This window comes from Leptonotus elevatus, chromosome 15, assembly GCF_054856555.1.
Source record: "Leptonotus elevatus isolate MCC_2025b chromosome 15, RoL_Lele_1.0, whole genome shotgun sequence".
In the NCBI taxonomy this organism is placed as follows: Eukaryota; Metazoa; Chordata; class Actinopteri; order Syngnathiformes; family Syngnathidae; genus Leptonotus; species Leptonotus elevatus.
Window position 1 is genome coordinate 20,417,579 of NC_141253.1, and position 24,872 is coordinate 20,442,450.

At 40.3% G+C, this 24,872-nt stretch overlaps 1 protein-coding gene across 9 annotated transcripts in view; it reads left to right on the top strand.

Moving 5' to 3' along the window:
• mapkap1 (MAPK associated protein 1) overlaps positions 1–24,872 on the top strand; it is an 83,259-nt gene that overhangs the window by 8,830 nt on the left and 49,557 nt on the right. For 6 of the 9 annotated variants that reach the window (XM_086096246.1, XM_086096237.1, XM_086096245.1 and 3 more), the window contains 3 exons: positions 5,238–5,386; positions 5,485–5,786; positions 19,306–19,395. In XM_086096246.1, the coding sequence (XP_085952372.1) occupies positions 5,504–5,786; positions 19,306–19,395 (373 nt within the window). In that variant the 5' untranslated portion in view covers positions 5,238–5,386; positions 5,485–5,503. The remainder of the gene's footprint in view (positions 1–5,237; positions 5,387–5,484; positions 5,787–19,305; positions 19,396–24,872) is intronic. The other 3 variants (XM_086096241.1, XM_086096242.1, XM_086096238.1) reach the window with 1 other exon arrangement.

Below are 24,872 nucleotides of genomic sequence, written 5' to 3' on the forward strand. Positions count from 1 at the left end.
ATTTTGTAGTCAAAACGTATCTAAAAATAGTTTATGGTCAATTCATGCAGTTGCAAAAGTAAGCGAACCCTAAGCTGCATTGCTTAAAACAAGCAAGTCAAGTAGGATCAGGTAGGACAAATTGGTAGTTAAACTAACCACTGAAATGGACCAATGAAATGAGAGGTTTAGCAAAGAAATTGTGCATGACTGACTGAAACAAAACCACGTCACTTAAGTCTTACCCAGGTGAACCCATATAGGTCAGTCATGCTGAGAGGAAGAGAAATCTCAGGGGACCTCAGGAAGTGGGTAGTGACAGCACATCTGTCTGGGGAAAGCTATAAAGTCATCTAAAAAATTTTTGCTTCATCATTCCACTGTGAAGCAGATCATCTGCAACTAGAGAACACTGAAAATTACTACAATCCTGCCTAGAAGTGGACGACCTTCTAAAATATCAGCAAGAACCACAAGAAAAATGATAATTCAAGTAAAAACCCAACTCGAACATCACATCAAGGGATTTGCAGACCTCTTTTGCTGCATCTGGGACACGTGCATGCTTCAACAATCAGAAGAAAAGTCAATCGACAAGGCTTTCATGGAAGGCTTGCTAGGTAGAAGCCTCTGTTCACAAAATGATCAAAGCTGCCCATCTCAACTTTGCTAGCAAGTACCTGGAAAACACTGAAGCTTTTTTGAAGTTTTTTTTCTTTTCTTTTTTGCAACATGACGATAATCCAAAGCCTTCCAGCAATACAACCAAGGTTGAAGAACAACAAGATTCATGTTCTGGATGTGCCCAGTCAAAATCCTGACTTAAATTCCAACCTCCCTCAACTGGCTGCATTTTGCAAGGAAGACTGGCAAAAACTTCCCCAAAGTAGATGTGAAAGACTGATAAATCACTAAAGAAAGTGTTTGGATGAAGTTCTCATTGCAAAAGGAGGTGCAATGTCTGATTAAGTGAGAGGTTCACATACTTTTGCACTCATGAAATCTTAGTTTTTCTTAAATCAACAACTTTTGTTCAAGAATGAATGACAATATTATTATTCTTTTTGTTCAAGTCCATTATTTTCAATGTCAGCATTGTAGATTTGGGTATGACTAAACATTTAATAAGGTTATTTTAATATTTTATACAAAAAATCTGACCATGCCTGCAGAGTTCACAAACTTTTGAGCAGAACTGTACGTATGTGATGTCATGGTTACGACTACTCACCGCGGCTGTGCGCATGTACGGCCAACTGTACCGTTCTCTGGCCCACCTCTCCCTATCATGCCTAACTGGGGATCCGAACGTACTCGGGCGCAGATCGATTGCGCTCACTTTACCGGACTTTAGCAGCAAGCGTGCTTGGGTACGGTACAATGGCCCTAGTGTGAGCGCGCTCTAAAGTGAATTACATAAAAAGTGAATAATGTTATGCCCCCAGGTGGACCAGGGTATCAAGGCGCAACATTAAACATCATCACACAAAATCCGGGTATCAAATAGGAGATTTAGAAAAGAACAAGATCCTGACAAGGAATAAAAATGACTTGTGAACAATGTTCCCTCTAATTTTTCATGTATCTGGGCATACACACAAGCTCCCTGAGCAAACTGAGGACTACTGTGAGCAACATCAGATATGCACGCTTTATTTTTAAATAAGTAATTTGGTCCACTTAAAAAAAAGACAAAAATCTGAAAAATGGGATGTGTAAATGTTATACAGTATGTGAGAGTCCTGCTTTGGCCTGGCTGAGGGTCCTGTTCTGGAAGATATGAGACATATACACCTTTCAGACATAACATTTTGCTCACATTAAAACATTCACATTTTGCACAATGACTTGTGCTGTAGCTTATGATGCAGTGCAAATTCCTGTAACACTTTGTCTGTAAAATATCTAATTACACAGTTTTTCTTGGCATTTCTACTACCCATAAATGATCTAATAATAACAACATTTAATGATTAATATCCATAAAGACAAAATCTTAATAACCTTCACTAGAATATGCACAAATCTTGACTTAAATTTTACCTTATTTTTCACGTCTGTCCTTCTCACTTCTCCAATGGTTGTACACTTTGTCCAGGTTGATGACAGCATTGATGCATTCCTTTTGATTGCAAGTAAAATATTGTCAATGAGAACTTTAACTTGTTCAGGGTCCGATTTTGTTTTGTTTGACAGCTCGTTCCTTTTCTCTCGGTCTTTTGCGCTCTCCCGCAATAATGTACCAATCCCCTGTCCCATCTTGAGTCTTCGTACAGTTTCGACAGCTTTTAAATGACTTTTATACTGAACGTGACACTTGAGATAGTCCAGCTTCCATTCAATCCACATTTTTCCCTCTGAAAACTCACTTGCTACTTTGGCATCGCTGCATGTTTTGCAGAGTAGACCTTTCTGACTTGAAAAAGAAAAAATCTCACCCAATTTCACCGCTTTTTCTTCAATTTGCACATACTCCGACAACCATTCCATCTTAAAAGAACTGCATTTCTTTTTTACTGTGGCTTGGTGAGTGGATGTGTCGCTGCCTGTTCGTTTCGCCATGATGCGGGGTTTGTATTAGCATCTATTAACCTGCTAGCTAACCTGCACGGCGCATATAGGCAGGGCCCAGACGCAAGCACCGTCAATGCCATGATTGGCTATTTGGCTTCGTACCGTAAGTGAACCGTATCGTATCATTGGCTGGACACCTGTCACTCACTGAGTGAGAAACAAAAAAACAATATTATTGGGCGAATTAATTAGATTAGATTAAGTCTAATATTAGATATTAATTAATACGTTATGTTGATGTTGTTTATGCGCTGGATAGATTTTCTTGTGCGCTGAGAATGTGCGGGCAGTGCGCGATTGCGCACGCGCGCAGCTTAGAGGGAACATTGCTTGTGAACATTTATTAACAATAGATTAACATTTTGTGTAGCCAAATTTAGAAATAGTAAAGTGCAGCTTAACCATAAAATTGAACTATGATAAAATATATCTATCTATATATAGGTTTTAATCAACCTCTTCTTCCTCTTCCTGATCATCATCCATATTTGTATGGATTTCATCAGTTGGTAAATCATCCTCATCTGTTTCCTCTTCTGCCAAGACATCGACAAAAGGGCTTTGGGCAGTGGTGTCAAAGTGCGGTCGTCGAGGGCCTGAGTCCTGCATATTTAAGAGATTTCCCGCGTTCAACACAGCTGATTCATATTTAAGCTCATCATTAAGCTCTGCGGGAGCTTGATAATGATTCTGATCATTGAATCAAGTGTGTTGGAGTAGAGAAACCTCGAAAACATGCAGGACTCAGGCCCTTGAGGACCGGACTCACACCTGTAGCTTAGGGGACGACGTCACCCGCAAACCATAGTGGTTCTAACTTGGCAGTCTCTGTTTTCATGTGAAATCCATGGTTGAGAGGGGATGGGATCTCTGGGTAGTGCTCATGAGCCTTTTTCCAAACGCATACCTGGAAGTTGACTCTTCTTATGTGCTTATGTTTTTCTTTGCCTCCTCGAAGAAGTAGAAGGAAGAGGGGAGAGAGAAACGAGACAAAGGGTGCAGGGTGAAGAGGAAGTAATGGGATTGGGCCAAAGTGTCTATCTTATTTCAAACTTGTTTTTATAACTAAAAAACTGAAAAATAAGGTGTAAGTATTCATCAATTACAAACGGAGATGGTTTAATTAGAAACAGAAATGGTCAAAACTCCGGATAGTGCCCTTAAATGTTGCGCCTTGATACCCTGGTCCACTTAGGGGCACAACATTATTCACTTTTTATGTAATTCACTTCATATAGTATAGTACTACATAACCCATGTTTCAAATATTGTTTACAGTTTTATTTAGATGCAGAAAAATAGCTTAATCCCATTTGAAATGGTAATTCTAGAATTTTCTGTTTTTTCCCCGATTTAGGGTACAGTGGAGTATTTTGGTCAGCGCTCCTCTAGTCCTCCAGATATAAAGCTCATCTTGGACTTAAATTGAAGTATATAAATGTGGGAAGTTTTTTATATACATTTGAGGCAGTGAGATGTACAATAAAATGTTTGAAATGGATCATTTGTCAGCGGAGATACTCTTTTTGGTCTTTTAGGGTATGTTGAGGATGATATTTGCGAATTGAAATACTGGAAGCCCATGATTATTTTCCTGCTCGTTCCCCCATGTGTCAGGATACACTACGCAAAATTTAACAGTTTTCTGACCATTTATGAAGCTGCTATACCTTGTCATTTGCAATTACACAATTTCGCCAGAAGCTTTTCCCAAAAAGGGTGTTTTTTAGCCTCATGCTCTTAAATTGCGACGGACTTTTTATTCATCTCTTCATTCATGTTCTTTAACACCACCACACTGGATTTCAAATAAAACGGGCAAGATGTGCTTTAATTGCAGACTTCCACCTTTATTTCGAGGGGATTTGCAGTATGGTCAATATTTGCCTCCCAATCTAACGCCGACAAGTTTGTCGTAATGCGTATTCATGACGATGGGACTAGCGTCGGCTAGCTGCTTGCTATATGCTAGCATTGAATATCTTCGGGTTAAACTAAGCTTGCGTTTGAAACAAAACACCACAGTCATGAACGCAGCGCCTACATCAGGTTATTCCAAACTGACTATAACCCGAATATTGCCTGCATGTAAATGTAGTCCGTGTTTAAGACATCAAGCATATGCAATTAGGCATGCCCATATTCAGCGTCTCTTGAATAATATGAGGAAGATGGATGGATGGACTTCAAGTGGCAAGAATGGCCGATATAGGTACCAGATTTGGTCAGGTGGTCAAATCAGCTTGGGGACCTTCGGCGGCCGGCTTGCGCGCATGCCGATGATGTTACGCAAAAGGATTGGCTGGAAGCTTTCCGGTGACGTAAAAGAGAATGTGTTCTTTTTTCCCCTGCAATTCACTGATTTGATAATGCTTTCAACATTTTAAAAGGCAAATGAGAACTTTGCAATTGTTGCTGGTAAAGTTCATAATTATAAAGTGTGTGGTGTCATGTTAAATGTTTTGACTATGGTGGGAGGTCACTGCCTTCGAAACATTTGTATTTGAATGTAAAGATGTTTTAAAAAAAAATGTAAATATTGGAACTAATTTGGTCCAATGAATACATAAGTCCCAAACTACATCAGAACACACTTTACACAAACTGCTCTACACGCTTTGACCATATTTACCTCTGTAAACACTACATTGTGAGTGATGTCGTCTCTTGTTCTGCGCATGCAGGTCTCTTTGGGGATGCCTTTGGTTCACACAAGAGTGACTGAATTCGCACTTAATATGTAATATGAACGATTACACAAAAAAAACCCGGATTTCACCCGAAAATCAGAATTGCTCATTAAGAACTGCAATGTGAACCTAACCTCTCACTGGTAATCACTTTTCAACACCTGCCTTCTCAATAAATTGAAAAGGAACCTGTGCCATTAGCAAATGGTGGTCAGAATAACTTAATGTGTTTCTGTCTCAGTTTTCACAAAGGGGAAGAAATGGCCTTCTTGGACAATCCAGCTATTATACTGGCCCACATCAGACAGTCACACGTGACCAGTGATGATACAGGAATGTGTGAAATGGTTCTCATCGACCAAGATGTGGATCTGGAGAAATGTCATTTGACTCGGGTACCTGGCAGCATCTGTGAGTCAGCAATGTTTGGTTCCTTAAATGAGGGATTCGGCACCATGACAGACAGTCACACTTGTGACCTCTCCCAGTCTATGGACATTACCTCCAGCTGGGACTTTGGCATCCGTCGACGCTCCAACACAGGTAGGTTTACCTTAGGGGTCACCTGATTAGCAGGGCAGGGTTTTTGTGAGGCCTTTCTTGCAGTAAATCAGGGGTTTTCCTGGCTCAAATTGAGGCGGTATCAGTGCCAATACAGTTTTATTTTAAGGTCACGTACTGGCAGCGGTGGCCGTTAACGATAAATAACTAGAATTTAGAAATCATAGGAAAAGAAAATTGCCAGTAATTTCATGCAATTTTAAGGAAAAATAATATATTGGGACATTTGGGTCTTTCTTTTAAATCGTCTGTCATTTTTGGGTGGGGAATTTTATGTACTAGTGTTATCGGCATTTGGTGTCAATATCGGTGACTACTCTAGAATTGAGTTTGTATTAGTTGGACAAAAAAGTGACATCGAACATACCTGATCCTGACTATGCACCATAAAGTACATGTATTCTGTAAATTAAACTGACTTGCTTTCTTTTACAGGCAACATACATTAATGCAACAAACATTAATTCATTAAAACGGTTCTGCCGTAACATTTCATAAGTGGCAGGTAGAGTCTTGGCCACTGTTTTTGCCAGTATTCAAAATATGAATTTCCATTGCATGATGTGGCGACGTCGCAAAGTACAGCCCATCAAATGCACAGAAGCTTGCACATACAGGTAGTCCTCTAGTTACAAACATCCAAGTTACGAATATTCGCAGATACGAACAAAGGCTGCCTGATGTCTATAAAAGCTGTATTTTGCGTGCAAGTTAATATTTAAGTGCGCGCCACATTATGGTACAGTATTGTACTGTAGTGCCCCTCTCTGCCACAACCCCGCTGAGCAGCACCGCGCCAACGGCACAGGAGCCACGGCGCACGCACTCGTAATGCTCTCGATATTGGCACCACACTGTGATTACGTTTCAGAGGCTCTCCTGGAGGATATTCATGAAAAGCAGTCTGTCGTCTTCTTTATCGGCGTAGTAGCAAAACGTACAATATATCTTCAGCTTCGAAATCAATTCGGTGGTTGCCATCTTGTCTTGTCATACGCACCAATCACAATTTATGTGAACTTCAGGGACAGTCGGAAAACATAGTTTCCTGAGACGTTACACCCAATTTGTAATGCCTTCCACTTCAGCCTCACATGAACTCAACTCAATAACTCCTCCACCATCTATGTGTACAGTAAGCATTTTTTTTTAATTGCATTGTACTGTGAGGAAATATGGTTCAGATAATGGATGGATGGAGGATGTAATTTAATGTATGGTTTTTAAAATTTAATGTATGTACTGTATAGAAAGTATATGTAAGGTATATAATTTAATTTGTTTATTATTATGGGCCTGCTAAGCGGAGCAAGCAGGCACATATTACTATCCTAGAAAAGGGGTTTATTATTTTTCAACTTATTATGGGCCTGCTAAGCGGAGCAAGCAGGCACATATTACTATCCACCCTAGAAAAGGGTTTATTATTTTTCTTCCATCGACGAATCTGCATCTTCAACCGTTAAGTCGTGAGAGGCTTTTGTTTGAGGTGAGCGTATCCTATACAAAATCAATGGAATGTTGCTGCGTGACGTTTGTTGGTGCGTGAATGTGCATGTTTCTTAAAGGGGCAGTAATACTTTTAGTTGATTATGGTTAACTTCCACATTTCTTGACCGATTTCAACGGTTTAAATTTTAAACTGTTCAGCTCATTTAAATGTTGGTTAAAATCAAATGTGTGTGCGTGAATGTGCATGTTTCTTAAAGGGACAGTAAGATACTTTTAGTTGATGTTGATTATGGTTAACTTCCACATTTCTTGACCGATTTCAATGGTTTAAATTTTTAACTGTTCATCTCATTTCAATGTTAGTTAAAATCAAATGTGTGTGCGTGAATGTGCATGTTTCTTAAAGGGGCAGTAAGATACTGTTGATTATGGTTAACTTCCACATTTCTTGACCGATTTCAATGGTTTAAATTTTAAACTGTTCAGCTCATTGAAATGTTAGTTAAAATCAAATGTGTGTGCGTGAATGTGCATGTTTCTTAAAGGGGCAGTAATACATTTAGTAGATTATGGTTAACTTCCACATTTCTTGACCGATTTCAATGGTTTAAATTTCATTTTTATTGCGTGTTTCCACGTGAGTCAGCAGGCACATTCAAAATTTCCGCGGAAATTTTTCTATTTCAAAGTTGTTGTTTTATAAACTTTTTTTAAACTCTTTTTAGATAACATATCGTCTAACTGTATTTTTGTATTTTGTAAGTCAGTCCATATTTGGTTATTTGGGTTTAATGCGTACTCATCCGTCAGTTGTTTAATTTCATCTTCCAAGTCTTTTTCAAATTTTTTATCCTGTTTCTTTTTACAAGATGAATATGATATAATTTTACCTCTAATTACCGCCTTCCCAGAGAAGAGATGGAGATAAGTCTGGAGAGTCATTTATTTCCAAAAAGTCTGCCCACTCTCTTCTTATAATTTTGTCAAACTCTGCGTCATTTAGCAGTGAGATGTTAAAACGCTATGTCGGGGGTGGTTTAAAGGTATAATCAACTTGTAGGGTAAGAAAGACTGGTTCAGTGTCGCTAATAACAGTAGGATGTATTTTTGTAACAATTTTATCAGCAATAGAATTATTTGTAAGAAAAAAATCAGTTATTGAAAAAGACCGGTGCACAGCAGAAAATAAGGTAAATTCCTTCTTAGTTGGGTTTTTAAGTCCCCAGATGTCGACGAGGCCAAAATCGTCCATATACCTATTACTTTAGTAGATTGTAATCGCCTTATACATGTTGTATTATTAGAATGATCTATTAATGGATTTAAGACTGTGTTAAAGTCTCCTCCAATAATAATAGTGGAGTTCGCTGCTGAATCAAACAGCTGAGAGAAAAATTCATGGAAAAAAGCCGGATCATCATTATTAGGGGCATATAAATTACCAAATGTATATATTTTATTAAATATAGTCACCTGAATAATAATGTATCGGCCCTCTGGGTATGTTACTGTATTATTTAGAGTAAAGAATACATTCTTATGTATGAGTATACAGACTCCTCTTTGTCTACTGTACAATAAGTAATTTTTCTTCTGATTTTTGTAGGAGACAAATATCTGCTTTTAATTTTAAGAGATGGTCTAAAAATTGTATTATTTTTGCCTGTGAGCGAGCGCCACAAATATTCCAGGAAACCAGAACTAATTTATGCATACAAACAATATAGACTCAGTCCTGTGTATATATCTGTATAGGCTATTTTTTTAATATTGGCATATTATAGGATAGAATCAAAGTGGTTAGGTGGTTTATGTAGTTTGTGTAAAATATGAGGTAACGTGTCAGTGAATATAACAATGATAAAACGGGGAGGGAGGTGAAAGTGAAGGAAATTAGCGGGGGATTAAACGTGTAACAATACACCAGTAACTGGTAACCTAAGCGAGATTTTTTTTGTTTAAATATATTTTAGATATAGTTATGTATTAATATTATATTTATATATATTTATTATATTTAATAGTTGGCCATCGATGTATAGCTTATCAACGACTATCGTAGTCCGTTTACCCTCCTGCCTATTTTTGTCTCATTATAGGAAACAGTACCCTTCACCGCTCATTAATCTCTCTCTGGAATTGGTCATTCATTCCAAAAGAGGTCCCTTTAAGCTCCCGTCCTTTATTTTTAACAAATTATTATTATGGGCCTGCTTGCGGAGCAAGCAGGCACATATTACTATCCTAGAAAAAAGGGTTTATTATGGGCCTGCTAAGCGGAGCAAGCAGCAGCGAAGCTGCTGCTTGCGGAGCAAGCAGGCACATATTACTATCCACCCTAGAAAAGGGTTTATTATTTTTCTTCCATATATTATCTTCCACCGACTTTTCCGCAAAAATGCGGCCCGAACCGTACATCGCACCGGGACAAATGAGGTATCAAACGATGCGGCTCGCTCTGACTCGCTGCGCTATTATTTTTCTAAGAATTCCCAGTTACCATGGCGACGCTATTCCCAAAAAACTCCCAAATAAAGTCCCATAGGAATGAATGGGAATCCGAAAGAGATCAACTCCAATCAAGCCCCTTTTTCAAAGACACGCTGCGCGCGCATACGTTAACCGACCGATATGAATTTTAGCTCATTTTGTTGGAATTTTTGTCATCTTTAGCTCAGTGTCAAAAAAAAATTTAAGGAATGAAAGCTCTCCCCCCTGTGCGGGTTCAAAGACAGTGAGTGAAATATCCTTTATCCCATGTGTGTGTATTGCATGAGCTAGAGCGGACCAATTAAGAAACAGAGTGAAGACAGAGAAAAAAATTGATTTCAAGTTTCACTTCAACTCGTCACCATGGCCACAATCTTTGCTCACTAGACATCAAATTCGCACATTTTGTAGCCACAAGCCTCTGCTTTCTGAAAAACTAAGTTTTATTTGGCTAAGGTGTCATTTAGTACCTTTATTTTCACTTTAAGCGAGGAGAAGTCGCACATTTTTGATCTCTTTTCAATGTAATTTTCGCCGTTTTTCCCTCTTCATTTTCGATCAATCATAAGTTTTCAACCTGCTCTCATTTGGTCATTTTTCATCCGATTAAAAAACTGAGAACATGCTCGCGTTCCCCAAACCCTTGCCGTTCTAACGAGCCATGTCTGGAATCTGCATCTTCAATCGTTAAGTCGCGAGAGGCTTTTGTTTGAGGTGAGCGTAATCCTATACAAATCAATGGAGTGTTGGTGCGTGACGTCTCCTCACAACTTAAAATCAAATGTGTGTGCGTGAATGTGCATGTTTTGTAAAGGGGCAGTGAGATACTGTTAATTATGGTAGATTCCACATTTCTTGACCGATTTCAATGGTTTGAATTTTAAACTGTTCAGCTCATTGAAATGTTACTTAAAATCAAATGTGTGTGCGTGAATGTGCATGTTTCTTAAAGGGGCAGTAACATACTGTTGATTAATGTGCATATTTCTTAAAGGGACAGTAAGATACTTTATTTGATCTTGATTATGGTTAACTTTTACATTTCTTGAGCGATTTCAATGGTTGAAATTTTAAACTGTTCAGCTCATTGAAATGTTAGTTAAAATCAAATGTATGTGCGTGAATGTGCATGTTTCTTAAAGGGGCAGTAATACTTTTAGTTGATTATAACTTCCACATTTCTTGAGCGATTTCAACGGTTGAAATTTTAAACTGCTCATTGAAAAGAGTTGCAAGAGTTAGCAGGCCCATTCAAAATTTCCGCGGGAATTTTTCTAGTTGTTGTTATTATTATATCATCTTCCACGAATTTTCTGCTAAAATGCGGCCCGTACCGTAGATCGCACCGGCACGAATGAGGTATCAAACGATGCGGCTCGATCTGACTCGGTGCGGCATTATTTTTCTAAGAATTCCCAGTTACCATGGCGACGCTATTCCCAAAAAACTCCCAAATAAAGTCCCATAGGAATGAATGGGAATCCGAAAGAGATCAACTCCAATCAAGCACCTTTTTCAAAGACACGCTGCGCGCGCATACGTTGACCGACCGATATGAAAATTAGCTCATTTTGTTGGAATTTTTGTCATCTTTAGCTCAGTGTCAAAAAAAAAATTAAGGAATGAAAGCTCTCCCCCCTGTGCGGGTTCAAAGACAGTGAGAAAAGGGGAAAAGTCGCCTATTTAGAGTGTGACTAATTAAGGCTTCAGTGACGGGAACCAAAAAATCTATTTCCAAAAGTTTCACTTCAACTCGTCACCATGGCCACAATCTTTGCTCACTAGACATCAAATTCGCACATTTTGTAGCCACAAGCCTCTGCTTTCTGAAAAACTAAGTTTTATTTGGCTAAGGTGTCATTTAGTACCTTTATTTTCACTTTAAGCGAGGAGAAGTCGGACTTTGGCGCCTATCTCCTCCATGTTAATTTCGCCGTTTTTTCCCTCTTCATTTTCGATCAATCATAAGTTTTCAACCTGCTCTCATTTGGTCATTTTTCATCCGATTAAAAAACTGAGAACATGCTCGCGTTCCCCAAACCCTTGCCGTTCTAACAAGCCATTTCTGGAATCTGCATCTTCAACCGTTAAGTCGCGAGAGGCTTTTGTTTGAGGTGAGCGTAATCCTATACAAATCAATGGAGTGTTGGTGCGTGACGTCTCCTCACAACTTAAAATCAAATGTGTGTGCGTGAATGTGCATGTTTTGTAAAGGGGCAGTGAGATACTGTTAATTATGGTAGATTCCACATTTCTTGACCGATTTCAATGGTTTGAATTTTAAACTGTTCAGCTCATTGAAATGTTACTTAAAATCAAATGTGTGTGCGTGAATGTGCATGTTTCTTAAAGGGGCAGTAACATACTGTACATTATGGTTAACTTGCACATTTCTTGAGCGATTTCAATGGTTGAAAGTTTAAACTGTTCAGCTCATTGAAATGTTAGTTAAAATCAAATGTATGTGCGTGAATGTGCATGTTTCTTAAAGGGGCAGTAATACTTTTAGTTGATTATAACTTCCACATTTCTTGAGCGATTTCAACGGTTGAAATTTTAAACTGCTCATTGAAAAGAGTTGCAAGAGTTAGCAGGCCCATTCAAAATTTCCGCGGGAATTTTTCTAGTTTCTGTTTAAAATGCTCAAGCCGCCATTCCTAAAGCTGGAGCCATGACCATGGGCCGGGGGAGCGACGAGGCTCCAGGCTCTCATTCAAGTGGATGGCTCTGCTGCAACCCGGCAGCAGTGTGTGCGCACGCTATTTTTTTTATTTTGTATTTTTTATTTTTTACTATAATTATCAAAAATTAAACCACTAGTACATATTAAATTCTAAATATAGTTCAGTGTTGTTGTAAAACTGTTATGTTTATTGTATATACTGTATTTTTATGACTTTGGCGAAGGCTGGAGGGTGCCTCTGCTTCGCTTGAAACCAGGAAATGGAAATGTGCAATGGAGTTGCTCCGTGATCTGTTTCTTCTTCGGCAGTTGCTTCAGGCCGACTTTCCGGCGCACTGCTGTTGATGTAGCACCTCCATAGTAGCGCAACGCTGCAACTGCAGTTAAAATACGTTGCTGCCGAGCTCAATCAACATAGCTACAGTGCTGTGTTGAGCGATATCAGTCGCTCTGGCTTGGGGCGGCGTAAAATAGAGCTGGAGGCGGCTGAATTTTAAATGCAGGAAAAACCCTGATGCGTGCAAGGACACCCAGAGATCTTGCTTTGCACTGTTTGAAGGGTTTGTGTGACTAATCTGGGTTTAAACGGTCATTGACAGTGTTTAGTCCCTTGAAGTGAACCCAGATTCCAGTTTAAGCATGCAAAAATTAGAATACAGTGGTCCCTCACTACAGTGGTCCCTCACTACTTTACAGTTCACTTATTGCGGACTAATTTATGCTGCTATTTGTATTTTTTTATTTTTTGTGTGTGTATTTTTTTACAAAAAAAACAGCTTTCTTTCATTTAACACAATCTATTACATTTCTTAACAGAAATATAGAATATTTGGTAAATTAAGAAACGTGTACCATGATAAGTAAAAAAAACAAATGGTGACATTTTTCTTCTTTTAACTCTTTGACTGCCATAAACGTTATAAAACGTTTAGCATAAACCTAGGGAAGGGCGCCGAGGACGTTAAAAGACGTCCCCTATGTTTTGTTTTGTTTTTTTCAAAAACGGGTGCAGGAAAGCCTTGGGCAGCTGTGCTGAAAGTATCAGGCAGATCTGATTAGTCAAAGACTCGTTTTGGCCCCTAGAGGGCAGCGATGACTCTCTTTGCACAAGGTTGGATGGGCCGCCCACCGTGGGCGTCAGTAGAAGACGTGAGGCGGAGCTAGAGTGTTGAGGAGACATGGCTGAATAAGCCCACAATGGCTGCCCAAGCAACCGGTTGCAAGCAGCTCACGCTTGAGCATTTTTTTCAAAGACGGAAAGCATCAATCAATACTAAAAAGCGCATTGATGTCAACGATGATGATGACAACGAGCTCTACGCCAAAGTTGGAAGCTTTGGCGTGACTGTTATGAACACGTAGTAAGCCTCACCGGTAAGCGCGGCTAGCGCGGCTAGCGCGGCTAGCGCTGCTAAGGCCGGAAAACGCGCACAATAGCCGGCCGGGTACTTCTACACAATCGGACATTCGATCGGGCGATGGAGAGTTGGCATCGACCAATGCAGATTGATGATGATGATGAGGAGGACTCCGAGCTCTACGCCAAAGTTGGAAGCTTTGGCGTGACTGTTATGAACACGTAGTAAGCCTCACCGGTAAGCGCGGCTAGCGCGGCTAGCGCTGCTAAGGCCGGAAAACGCGGAGCTGCACAAGCGGACATTCGATCGGACAATGAAGAGTACCCCGAGTCCAATGCATATTCATCGGAGGAGCGGGTACAGTCTGATCACGGAGAAGACACTGTTTCTGGACTACGATGCCACCATGAATGGAGTGGATAAAATGGATCAGAACATCTCCTACCACCCGGTATAGCAACTGAAGGACGCGAGGAAGCGAGACGTAACACCACCGTAACGTAACCGTAGCATGATCCTGATATTAGACTTGATGACACACTGCAGTATATACTTGCTATTCCCCGGAAAAAAACGGCCGGCAAGAAAGTGGCGCACGCGAAGAGGCAATCTGTTGTGCAAATGCTGTTGCGTCTCTTTGCACGCAGGAGAGTGTTACAAAAAGAAAAACTGTCGTTGAAACATCCACATATTTGTAAATAGCACCACAGTTGCACACATTTGTAAATAGTTTGCCAAATTGTTGTCAAATTGTTACACTGTTGAATGTAAATAAACGTATTTTGCTATCAAAAAACACTTTTTCATTCTTGGTGGTAGTGTTTTATAGAAGTAAAGCACTATTTAGGTGTTTGTGGCATCATTCATGGACAAAAAGAAGTGTCAAATTCACTAGAATGCATGAAATAATATCGTTTCACTAAAAGCTTGATTTCTCCGTATTTTGGTCCAACACAGGCGAAATTGGGTCAAACTAACCATTTTCTATTGTTGATTACTAAAGAACGGAATAAGGTAGAAACAAACTCTTTTTTTCTGATGAAAGATGAAAGTCCAATCTTTCATTTGGTAGTACGTGTGTTTCCATAGTCCAAACAGAACATTTTTTGTGGACCTTGAAAATCAGTCAAAATGCTTAAATCGGCTGGCACTGGCGGCATCCCTTTTCTGAAAACGTCTGGCAGTCAAAGAGTTAATGCTTCTTATCAAGTCAGTGTCCCATCACTGGTGAGCCATTTTTAGAACAGATCACAGTTGTTACTTGTACACTCTGGAACCTATAACACCCTACACAGTAAGGCCAATGTGTGTCTCGTAGAAAAACAAGTTAATTGAAGGCAGTTAACTGCAACAGGCTCGTTAACGCAACACGCAAGAAGAGCTCACTAAGGTGACAGATAGTATTAGTGGTTATTGAAGAAGGAAAAAAAAAGACCTCTACTTAATTCACCTATCGCGGGTGGGCATAGAGCGGAACACCCGCAACAAGTGAGGGAACACTATACTGATAAAAATATCATGCTCTCTTGCCTTGACAAGTCTAGTTTCACAAGCTCCTAGAGATACCATGATACCTGTTCTACTTGACAGAGCATGAATCTGAAAATTAGATCCTTAATTTTTAATGAATGAATGAATAATCCCAGACATATTTGGCCTAACGTGAAAAGATTAGAAACTTCGCATGTGCTACTGGCACTTATGACAACAATGAAATGCAAACCAAATGTTGTGCTATTGATGGTTGCACTAGTGCAATGCATGTTTTCATTGCGCTAAATAATTGTCAAATGGTCAGCAGTGTTGGGCATGTTACCCTAAAGAGGTAATTATAGTTTCAAATTACTTATCTTATTATAAAAAGTAATTCCGTTAGCAATGGAGTAACTGCTTTGTAAAAGTAAGTAGTTACCTTTTTTTCTTTTTCTTTCTGAGATGTAAAAGTAAGTGGCTCAGGGTGTAGAGACGGTCGTTCAGTAACCAGAAGGTTTGCTGTTCGATCCCTGCTCTCCCCAAGTTGTTGTGTCCTTGGGCAAGGCACTTCACACACATTTCCTTAGGCATGTTGGGGTACAGGTACATTCAAAGCCAAATTTCTTTAAAAATGGCATAATATACCTTTACATATGGATTGTTGTTATTTTTTTTGCCAGGTGTGATGAGTGTGGAAAGCTTTTTGGTCAGTGATAAGACCCTAAAACTTTTTTTTTTTTTTTTTTTGGGCAACGAGTTTCCCCCACTGGCATTTTTTTTAAAGTATATATGCTTTTATTGTCTATAGAGGGCATCAAAAATAAATAAATAAATAAAAAGTACATATGTATGGATATGTCTGATGCCACTGAACATTTTGAGTGGTGGACTCATATATTATAAATATATTCATAAATGACTTAGTCATCACACTTACAAAGAGTATCCAAATTTTGGACAAAACACCTTATGTGTTATGAGGTGAACATTTGTGAGCAGCAGTATGGTTTCATGCTAAAAAAAAAAAAGTACCACAGATGCAGTATTTGCTTTGAGGATGTTGATAGAGAAGGTCAGAAGGAGCTGCATTGTGTCTTTGTAGATCTGGCGAAAGCTTATGACAGGGTGCCCAAAGAGGAACTGTGGTTTTGTATGAGGAAGTCTGGAGTAGCAGAGAAGTATGTTTACGTGGTGCTGGACATGTATGAGGACTGTTAGATAGTGGTGAGGTGTGCTGTAGGTGTAATGGAGGAGTTCAAAGTGGAGGTGGGACTACATCAGGGATCAGCTCTGAGCCCCTTCTTGTTCGCTGTGGTAATGGACAGGATGACAGACAAGGTTAGACAGGAATCTCCATGGACTATGATGTTTGCAGATGACATTGTGATCTGTAGTGAGAGCAGGGAACAGGTGGAGGAGAAGCTAGGGGTTGTGGAGTTTTGCCCTGGAAAGGAGGGGAATGAAGGTTAGCCGTAGCAAGACTGGGTATCTGTGTGTGAATGGGAGGGACCCAAGTGGAAGAGTGAGTTTACAGGGAGAAGAGACCAAGAAGGTGGAGGAATTTTAGTATTTAGGGTCAACAGTCCAGAGCACTGGAGAGTGTGGAAAATAAGTGAAGAAGCATGTGCAGGCAGGCTGGAACGGGTGGAGAAAAGTTTCAGGTGTGATGTGTGATAGAAGAGTTTCAGCTCAAATGAAAGGAAAGGTTTATAAAACTGTGGTGAGACCAGCAATGTTGTTGTCTGTAGACGGTGACAGTGAGGAAAAGACAGAAGGCAGAGCTGGAGGTGGCAGAGATGAAGATGCTGAGGTTCTCTTTGGGAGTGACCAGGATGGATAGAATCAGGAATGAGTACATTAGAGGGACGGCACATGTTAGAGACTTAAGAGATAAAGTCAGAAAGGCTAGACTGAGATGGTTTGGACATGTCCAGAGGAGAGATATATTGGCAGAAGGATGCTGAGTTTCCAAATGCCAGGCAGGACGTCTAGAGGAAGACCAAAGAGGAGGTTTATGGATGTAGTTAAAGTGGACATGAAGCTAGTTGGTGTGAAAGCAGAGGATGCTGAGGACAGGGTTAGATGAAGACAACTGATTCGCTGTGGCAACCCCTGAAGGGAAAAGCCAAAAGGAAAAGAAGACCGAGGAGTTAAGCATTTCCCCTTTCATGGCGAAGTAAATATGAAACACACAATTTGATGCTCCGCCCCCGTCATATAGTATTTCGAAACCTCAAGATTTCTTACACTGTGATCCCAAACATATACCATCATTACTTCGCCATCTTTTGGGACATCACAAGTTCACTAATCTTAAAAATTTATAAACACATCAGAAACATTTTGTCAAACAAAATTTCAAACGACTAATGTAAAAGTAAAGTTCAAATATATATTTGCACAATTATCATTCCGAATAACTGCCAGACTCTATGTAAACATTTGACCACACTTTTGCAACACAAAAGTTGAACTTGTGCAGTGAATCATCAAAAGTACTGATAACGAGCAATAATAGTTGTGGAGAAATGATTGCAGAAATATTTTGCTTGACATTCACATCTAGTAGCATTTTATGCTGTTGTGGTGTGATGGGTTTAAATTAGTTGAATTAATTGCTTTTGGTTTTTGCTGGTGTTTTTTTTTTGTGGTGTTAAGGTGCCAGGGTATGAGGTTTTTTTTTGTGGTGTTAAGGTGCCAGGGTATGAGTTTTTTTTTTGTACTAATCCGTTCCCACAGTTTACTAATCCGTTCCCACAGTTTACTAATCTGTACCTACAGTTTAGCACATCGGGTTAGGGTTACACTCTAATGCAAGTTTGATTTATTTGAAAACTGGAGTAGTGTTGAGTGTGAAACAGGTGAGAAACTCCATGCCATTTTGATTTTGTGGAAATGATACAGGTTAAAATCAGTTTTTTAAAACTGTAGGCAACGAGGAAACCAGTGTCTATACCAACGCAAAACTGTGAAAACACTGCCATCTTCAGGCCAGAAAATGCAATTGCGGTTTAGGTTTCATAATCTAGGCTGCTAGAGCCAACTTAATCGTCACTGCTCATTTGAGTTATCCATCGTTTATAGAATACATAACTAATCCTCACATCAAATTTACCAATATCTCCCGCCAGACGGAGCGCTTGTGGAAGCTAAACTGAATACTGTATAAATTTGCCGATATTGGAGGATCTATGGCGAGAGCTAGAGTGCTTCATGGCTCATGCGCACTACACATTACATGTTAGCATTAGTAGCTATGTTGCGCGAGCTAAAACAAATGTCACAATTTGAGTCTGCCGGCTCCCACGGGCCTTCCTGTTCCGACCAATCTGTTTAGGTCGGTGGGGTATGCTCAAAGAATCTCCTTGTATTTCTTCTCTTATTCACTTTATGGCAATTTTACCACAGAGAGCTATCGTTTCTTCTTCTTGTGTTCTTCTTTGTTTCTTATTGACGTGCTGAATTGTGGGTACAGATTACTAAACTGGGTACAGATTACTAAACTGGGTACAGATTACTAAACTGTGGGTACAGATTCGTAAACTCTGGGTACAGATTCATAATCTGTGGGTACAGATGACAAAACTGTAGGTACAGATTAGCGAAAACATTTTTTTTTTCATACCCTGGCACTAGAGGGGCTCCGTAGTTTATTTATTTTTTGGATGGTTAAATTAATTTGGGGTTGGTGAATTTAAAGGTAGACAGAATGTTTAGTTTGGGCTCTCTGGATTCTTATTGTAAAATTGGTGAAACATTGGTCAAGATGTGTATTTCTGGTCAGAAAGCTGCAATACTTTAAAACTGGATTTAAGAATTGATATGTTGTGGCTGTTTTATTAGGGCTCCAACAAGATAGCCATGAGAAACCCGGGGCTGCTGGTAAGATAAGAGGGATGGTCCACTTGAAGATTCATTGTGTTTTAAGCACATTTCAGTTGTTTTATTTATGCAATGCAATGCTTGTTTTTAGTAACATAACATTCTTTTTTTGGGGGTCATTTTTAGTCTGACTGAAATTTTGCATCTGTGCTCCTTTTTTCAGCCCAAAGACTTGAAAGACTGAGGAAGGAGCGTCAAAACCAGATCAAATGTAAAAATATTCAATGGAAAGAAAGATCATCCTCTAAATCAGGTAGTGTTAATTTAACCTTCAACTGTTTCTCAAGTGTTTTTGTTGTTATAGTTTTTTAATTAGGACATTTTCATTGTTTCAGCAGTGGATACAGGAAACTAGAAAATAACATGCAAAAAGAACAGGATATACAGTGTTTCCCACAAATTTGAAATGTTGAGGGGTAGGGGTGTACAAGCCCCCCACGCCCCTTTCCAGAAACAAATAGTGCCATTTTGCACTTAATATCGTGCATTTTAGTGAATTTGTTGTTGTAACATTACTCAGTGACTCCATATTGTTTTTACTTATTTTATATTAAAATAATAATAAATATACAATAATTCTGTCATATCTGATTATAAATGAAAAAAAAAAACAGGATCGGGATGGATTGGACGTGAATACACAATCCCAAAGCACAAACTGTGAGCATATAGTGCACAAAGTGCTTCGCGGTGGTTAAAGAGAAAATATGATGGGATTATTCTGGCCAAAGTTAATAATGCTTTCCCTTACAGAGAAGAAAGCAAAACAATGAAAAATATCAGACACTTTAACCCAGACGTTCACAATCCATTCACATACCGTGGCGTACCTTGTCCAGCCAGTGTATTCGCCTTCTCTCATTGATCGCTCCCATGCTTCTCGCAACTTTACTTTCAAAGCCCAGTTTCAATGACCAGTTGGAGTTCCTTTGTTAATCCTCCCGAAATGATGGCAAGCCCCAACTTCGTTTTTCTTGCTTCTTTCCCCCTTCCGAATCATGGATTAATTGATGTGGAATTATCTCGCGACTGCTCTATTTTCATGTACAACCGCGTAACTGATAGCTTGCAGTTTAAATTGCCTCGTAAGCATGTCTCTTAGCTGATGCTATTTTCCGAAGTTTCAAACCGATGTTGTTTTGCACAATGCAAATACCGGAGGTATTTTGTTATCCGTTCCTGCTCGGTCTCGGCCGGTGTTAGAAGCGTCTCCGCAAATAGCGCCCGGCGGCTGCACGTCGCCAAAAAGGTGGGGTCCAAACACGGTAGACGAAATGAAGTACAGGAGACAGGAGGTCACACTGCAATTTGGTGTTTTATTTTCTCTTTTTATTCACTTTCTCGTTCCATCTCCACATTCGATTACATAGAGCTGCATTTCTCTTCTGCCTTCTGCCTTCTCCGCTCCGTCCGCCCAGCCAGCCCAATCAGAAACGTGTGTTGGCAACAGCAAAATTTACCCCGAGGGTTGTCTTGAAGGAAAACGCCGGTACATTTTCTAGAAAACTTTTTGGGCGGCGGCCAGTTTACTTGGGCGGCCCGCCCAAGTATTAACATGGTGTGGGAATGGCTGATATATACTAGGGATGCACCAAATTTTTGGCCACCGAAAATATCCAGAAAAAAATTGTAAAAATTGGCATTTTCGGCATTCACCCGAAGTAAAATTGAAGCCCAAAAAAATGCGGTCGAAATAGGACGTTGTGGTAACGCAAGCCAAAAAAACTGCTGCAAGCAAGCGCATGTCTGAATTAAACTCCAATCACCAGGGTGAGTGTTCCGCCTCACTGGCGTTTCACCGTGTGAGTACTCATCCAGCAGCTTCATTGCGCACACCGGAAAAGGGGAGGGGCGCTGCTTGGTGCAGACCTGCCAACTGTTGCGGATTATCCATATTTTGTTAAAAAAATAAATATACGCTTACGCGTTACGGCCTGTTGTAGAATTTTCAGCAGTTCGGCGAGATGAATGAAACCGTCTGGAAAACAATTTGCCTTTTGGGTTTCTTTATATTTGAAGCTTCAAATATACACTAGTCTCACAGAGCGGTTTACATGGTTGTGGTCTGTGAGAGAGTGCACAGAAAGAATCACGGGACGATTCTTTATGCTGCTTCGTTAGGAATTTGGGAGGAAGAAAGGAGGCAGGAAGGAGCAAGCTTATCAGTTCAAGGTTACTTTGGTATTGCTTTCTGTCCAAGGAATGAAAAGCCCTTTGTTAACGAAAATACAGGTGTCCACAATACAGTAGGCTATAAACTTATGTTAATATGTACTGAATAATTATTTTCCATAACATTCCCCCCTTTTGATCATATATTGATCCACTAAAAATAAGAATACAGGAAAGATAAGGTGAAACACTAGCCAGCTTCCCACCCTAGCCACGGAATAAGGGAAACCTTCATAAAACACGTCTGGAAAAATGCTGTTTGTTCGGAGGACAGGCCCACCTTAACAATACGGCAAAAAAAAGAAAAGAAGGGAAAAACAAAACCCAATATATACAAGTCCAATAAAGCAAAACCATAACACAAATAACAGAGAAGGAGCAACAATGGCAAAACGGGAGCGCTAAAAAATAAAAATACAAACTATCAATCCATACACATAGTAAAACAAACTGTATATGTGAGGGAGAACCAAGGCCACCGATGCCTGGACAGCAATGATCGGCTCCAATTGTCAAGTTATTTGATTTAAGTGCAGTTTCTCCAACTTGAAAGAGAGACAAGCATTCACTTGAAGATTCCAACTGGGTTTCACTCAATAACAAGTTTTCCTTTTCTTCCTTTTATTTTTTCAAGGCATTGATTATTAGATGATCATTAGGTGAAAAACCGGCTGTGTCTTCAACTTTTGAAATCTTGCCCTGCACGCCGATCACTCCACAGCTGTCAGCGATACTTAAGAATGCAACACGGTGCTGCTAGCTAGCACTATGCTAACTGTAGGGCTTATTTTAACGTGACACCAACGGTGCCACTCCTTAAATGCTCCGGGTGAAACAGGTGGTCTGCTCATGTCAATCTGAAAATTATCTTACAAGATTTATTTACTTTCTACATTATCTCCGTTCTTTATTTCTATAATTTTAATTTCTACTTTTATTCATATCAAATAAACTTAATATTACGTTAATATACTTTAACTGTTCATTTTTATTTATTTGAATCTCTATAATTCTCTATAAAATTAAAAGAATGTTTGAGACCACTGGTTTGACTTCACACCTCCCACTCTGCCTTCCTAAATTGAAGCTTAGAGAAGGGCGCCTACTTTAAAAGCAAACTTTTTAGTCTTTGCACAAAGTTCATGAAACATTCAAGACAATGTCCCGACTTGGCTGTCTATCTGTTCTTCAATTGGTAACAAGACGACGAGCCGCCTGACGTCCCTGTGGAGGATAGTTGGATCTTCTCCTTCTATCCATCAGAGGCAGGTTGGTTGATTTTTGCTTTCTGAGCTCTTGCCACAGACACATAGTAGCTGGGAAAGATCCTGATGTTAACGTCCCTCACAATGCCTTTGGTTTCTGGATTGGTGCTGACAACTCTGCCAAGCTTGAGTCTGATGATTGGGCCTTCAGGTACATCACTGCTCCATAGGGATGCTCGCTTCCGTCGGAGAATGTGATTGCGACAGGTTTTCCAGTATAGCATGGGGGAGTTAAGGCTCTGGTGAACTTGACTCTACCAAGTTAGATGTACTCCTCCAAAAGCTGAATTGCATCCTTTCTTAAGCTGTGCGAGAGAGCTATGTCCCACGAGTCCTCGACTGGACAACTTTCCAGCTTCGCCTCTTGGAATGCCCATCTCACTAATATAAGCTCCTTTTTGCTTCATAAGAGTCACCAGCCCGACCGCGTCATACAGCCCTGACACTTGGCTAAGAAGTTCTCGTCGCGTCAGCGGGTTTGGTGTTTGCTCTCTTACTTGATCGTAATGGAGGTCTTGGCCAAGTCTCATCTTTTTCTTTCTCTTTGAGAAGTTGACTCCGACCATGACAGGAAGCTTGTCCTCCTCCACCAGATACCCTAGACTGAGTGCTTTGTTGTTCTCATCACGGATTTGATTTGGCAGGACCACAGACTTTATCTTGGCCTCCTTCAGCTTGGTGTTGCTTTGGTTCCTGCCTTTTTGCCCAGAAAAAATCCAGGGCTTGAGCTCAAACCTTCCAGTTTTGAGGATTTTCTCCACATTTTCAGTGATTGTCTTCAGCTGATCAAGGTTGTTGTGGGATGTGACGATGTCGTCAATGTAGCTGTCAATGAACCTGACGTTCCACTTTGAGGTGGATGAAAGGAGGAAGGTCAGCAGTTTCGTGCATTGCAAGCTGTGCAATGCACCCTGCTGGTTTATCGCCAATATTCACCCTTGTGATCGCATACTCCTCCAAGTCCGCATCCTTTGAATCTCGCCAGAGAAATTTATGCAGATGCAACTCTTTGTCCTCCAGCCACACAGAGTTATACATCTTTTTTTTATGTCCCCCAAAGCAGCATACACTCTACTCCGAAACTTGAGGACAGCATGGATCTGATTGAGGACATCCGAACTTTTCATCAGCAGGTCATTTAAACTCACTACTCTGAACTTTTGGCTGCTGTTCCACACAAGTCTCACTGGGGTCGTGACTGAGTGTGGGTTAGGAGCTATGAGGTGACTCGCGTACCAGACCGGCCCAGTCCAGCTGAGAATTGTGTTCCTGGACAACTTTGTTGCAGCCTTTCTTTCCACCATATCATGTACCTGAGCAGCGTAAGCAATCTTCCACTCTGGTTCTTTTGGCCAACTGCTTCTCAGTTCTAAGGAATGTAGCCTCAACTGTTCTTTTGTTGTTGGGCAGGGAAGCAGGATCTCCCAGCCAAGGATATCTGGCTTGCTTTGATTGTCACTTTGAGACATAGCTCCTTCTCCTCAGCAAGAGTCACTGCTTTGCCTCCTGGCTGGCAGTTTCTACAGCGACAGCCGCCACATCTTGGTTCGCATGCTGCGCTAATACGGTCCCACTTTCACGATTTGCAGTTAAGGTGCTTGACTCCTGGAACTCGGTGGTGGTGACTTCTTGGTCTGGTAGTTGCAGCTCTGAAACACAGCCAATAACCCGTCCAAATTTTTTGTTCAGCATTGGCTGTGATCTCCAGAAGCATCATGATTACTGGCAGTTCTTGCAGTCCACTTTCCACCAGAAGGCTTGGTTGCTCCTTCACAGTATTGAAAGTTCTTGATGTTGTGTTTGAAAACACATCTCGGCCAATTCTGGTGGGAGTTTGCTGAAAAATTCCTCTTGCTCCTCTGTGTATTTCCTTCTGCTTTTCCCCTCTTCAGAACTGAATTTGCTCTTTTTCTGACTTGTACTGCTTTTCTTTTTTTCCAGCACTGGGGCACAGATAGTAGTGATGCTCAACCGTGTGCTAATTTTTGCAGTCTTGACTTTTATACAGAAAGGATGGATTGCAGTATGAAACATCATCATGAATCTCAAGGCACCTCCTGCATGCTCCAACTTTTCCCACAGCAGCTTTCTTCTCTGCAAGTTTTAGCCCTTTAAACTGTTTGCAGAAGTAGAGCTTCTTCCTGTGCTTCCCATCGCCACAGACCACACAACCTATGTGGCCACTCTCCAACTTTGTGGACTTGGTCCTGGCTTGTCTCGGGTCCGTCCGGGTTTCTCTTTTACTTGGTTTCTCTTCCTTCAGTTGCTCGAGCTGCTCATCAATGTTTTCTTG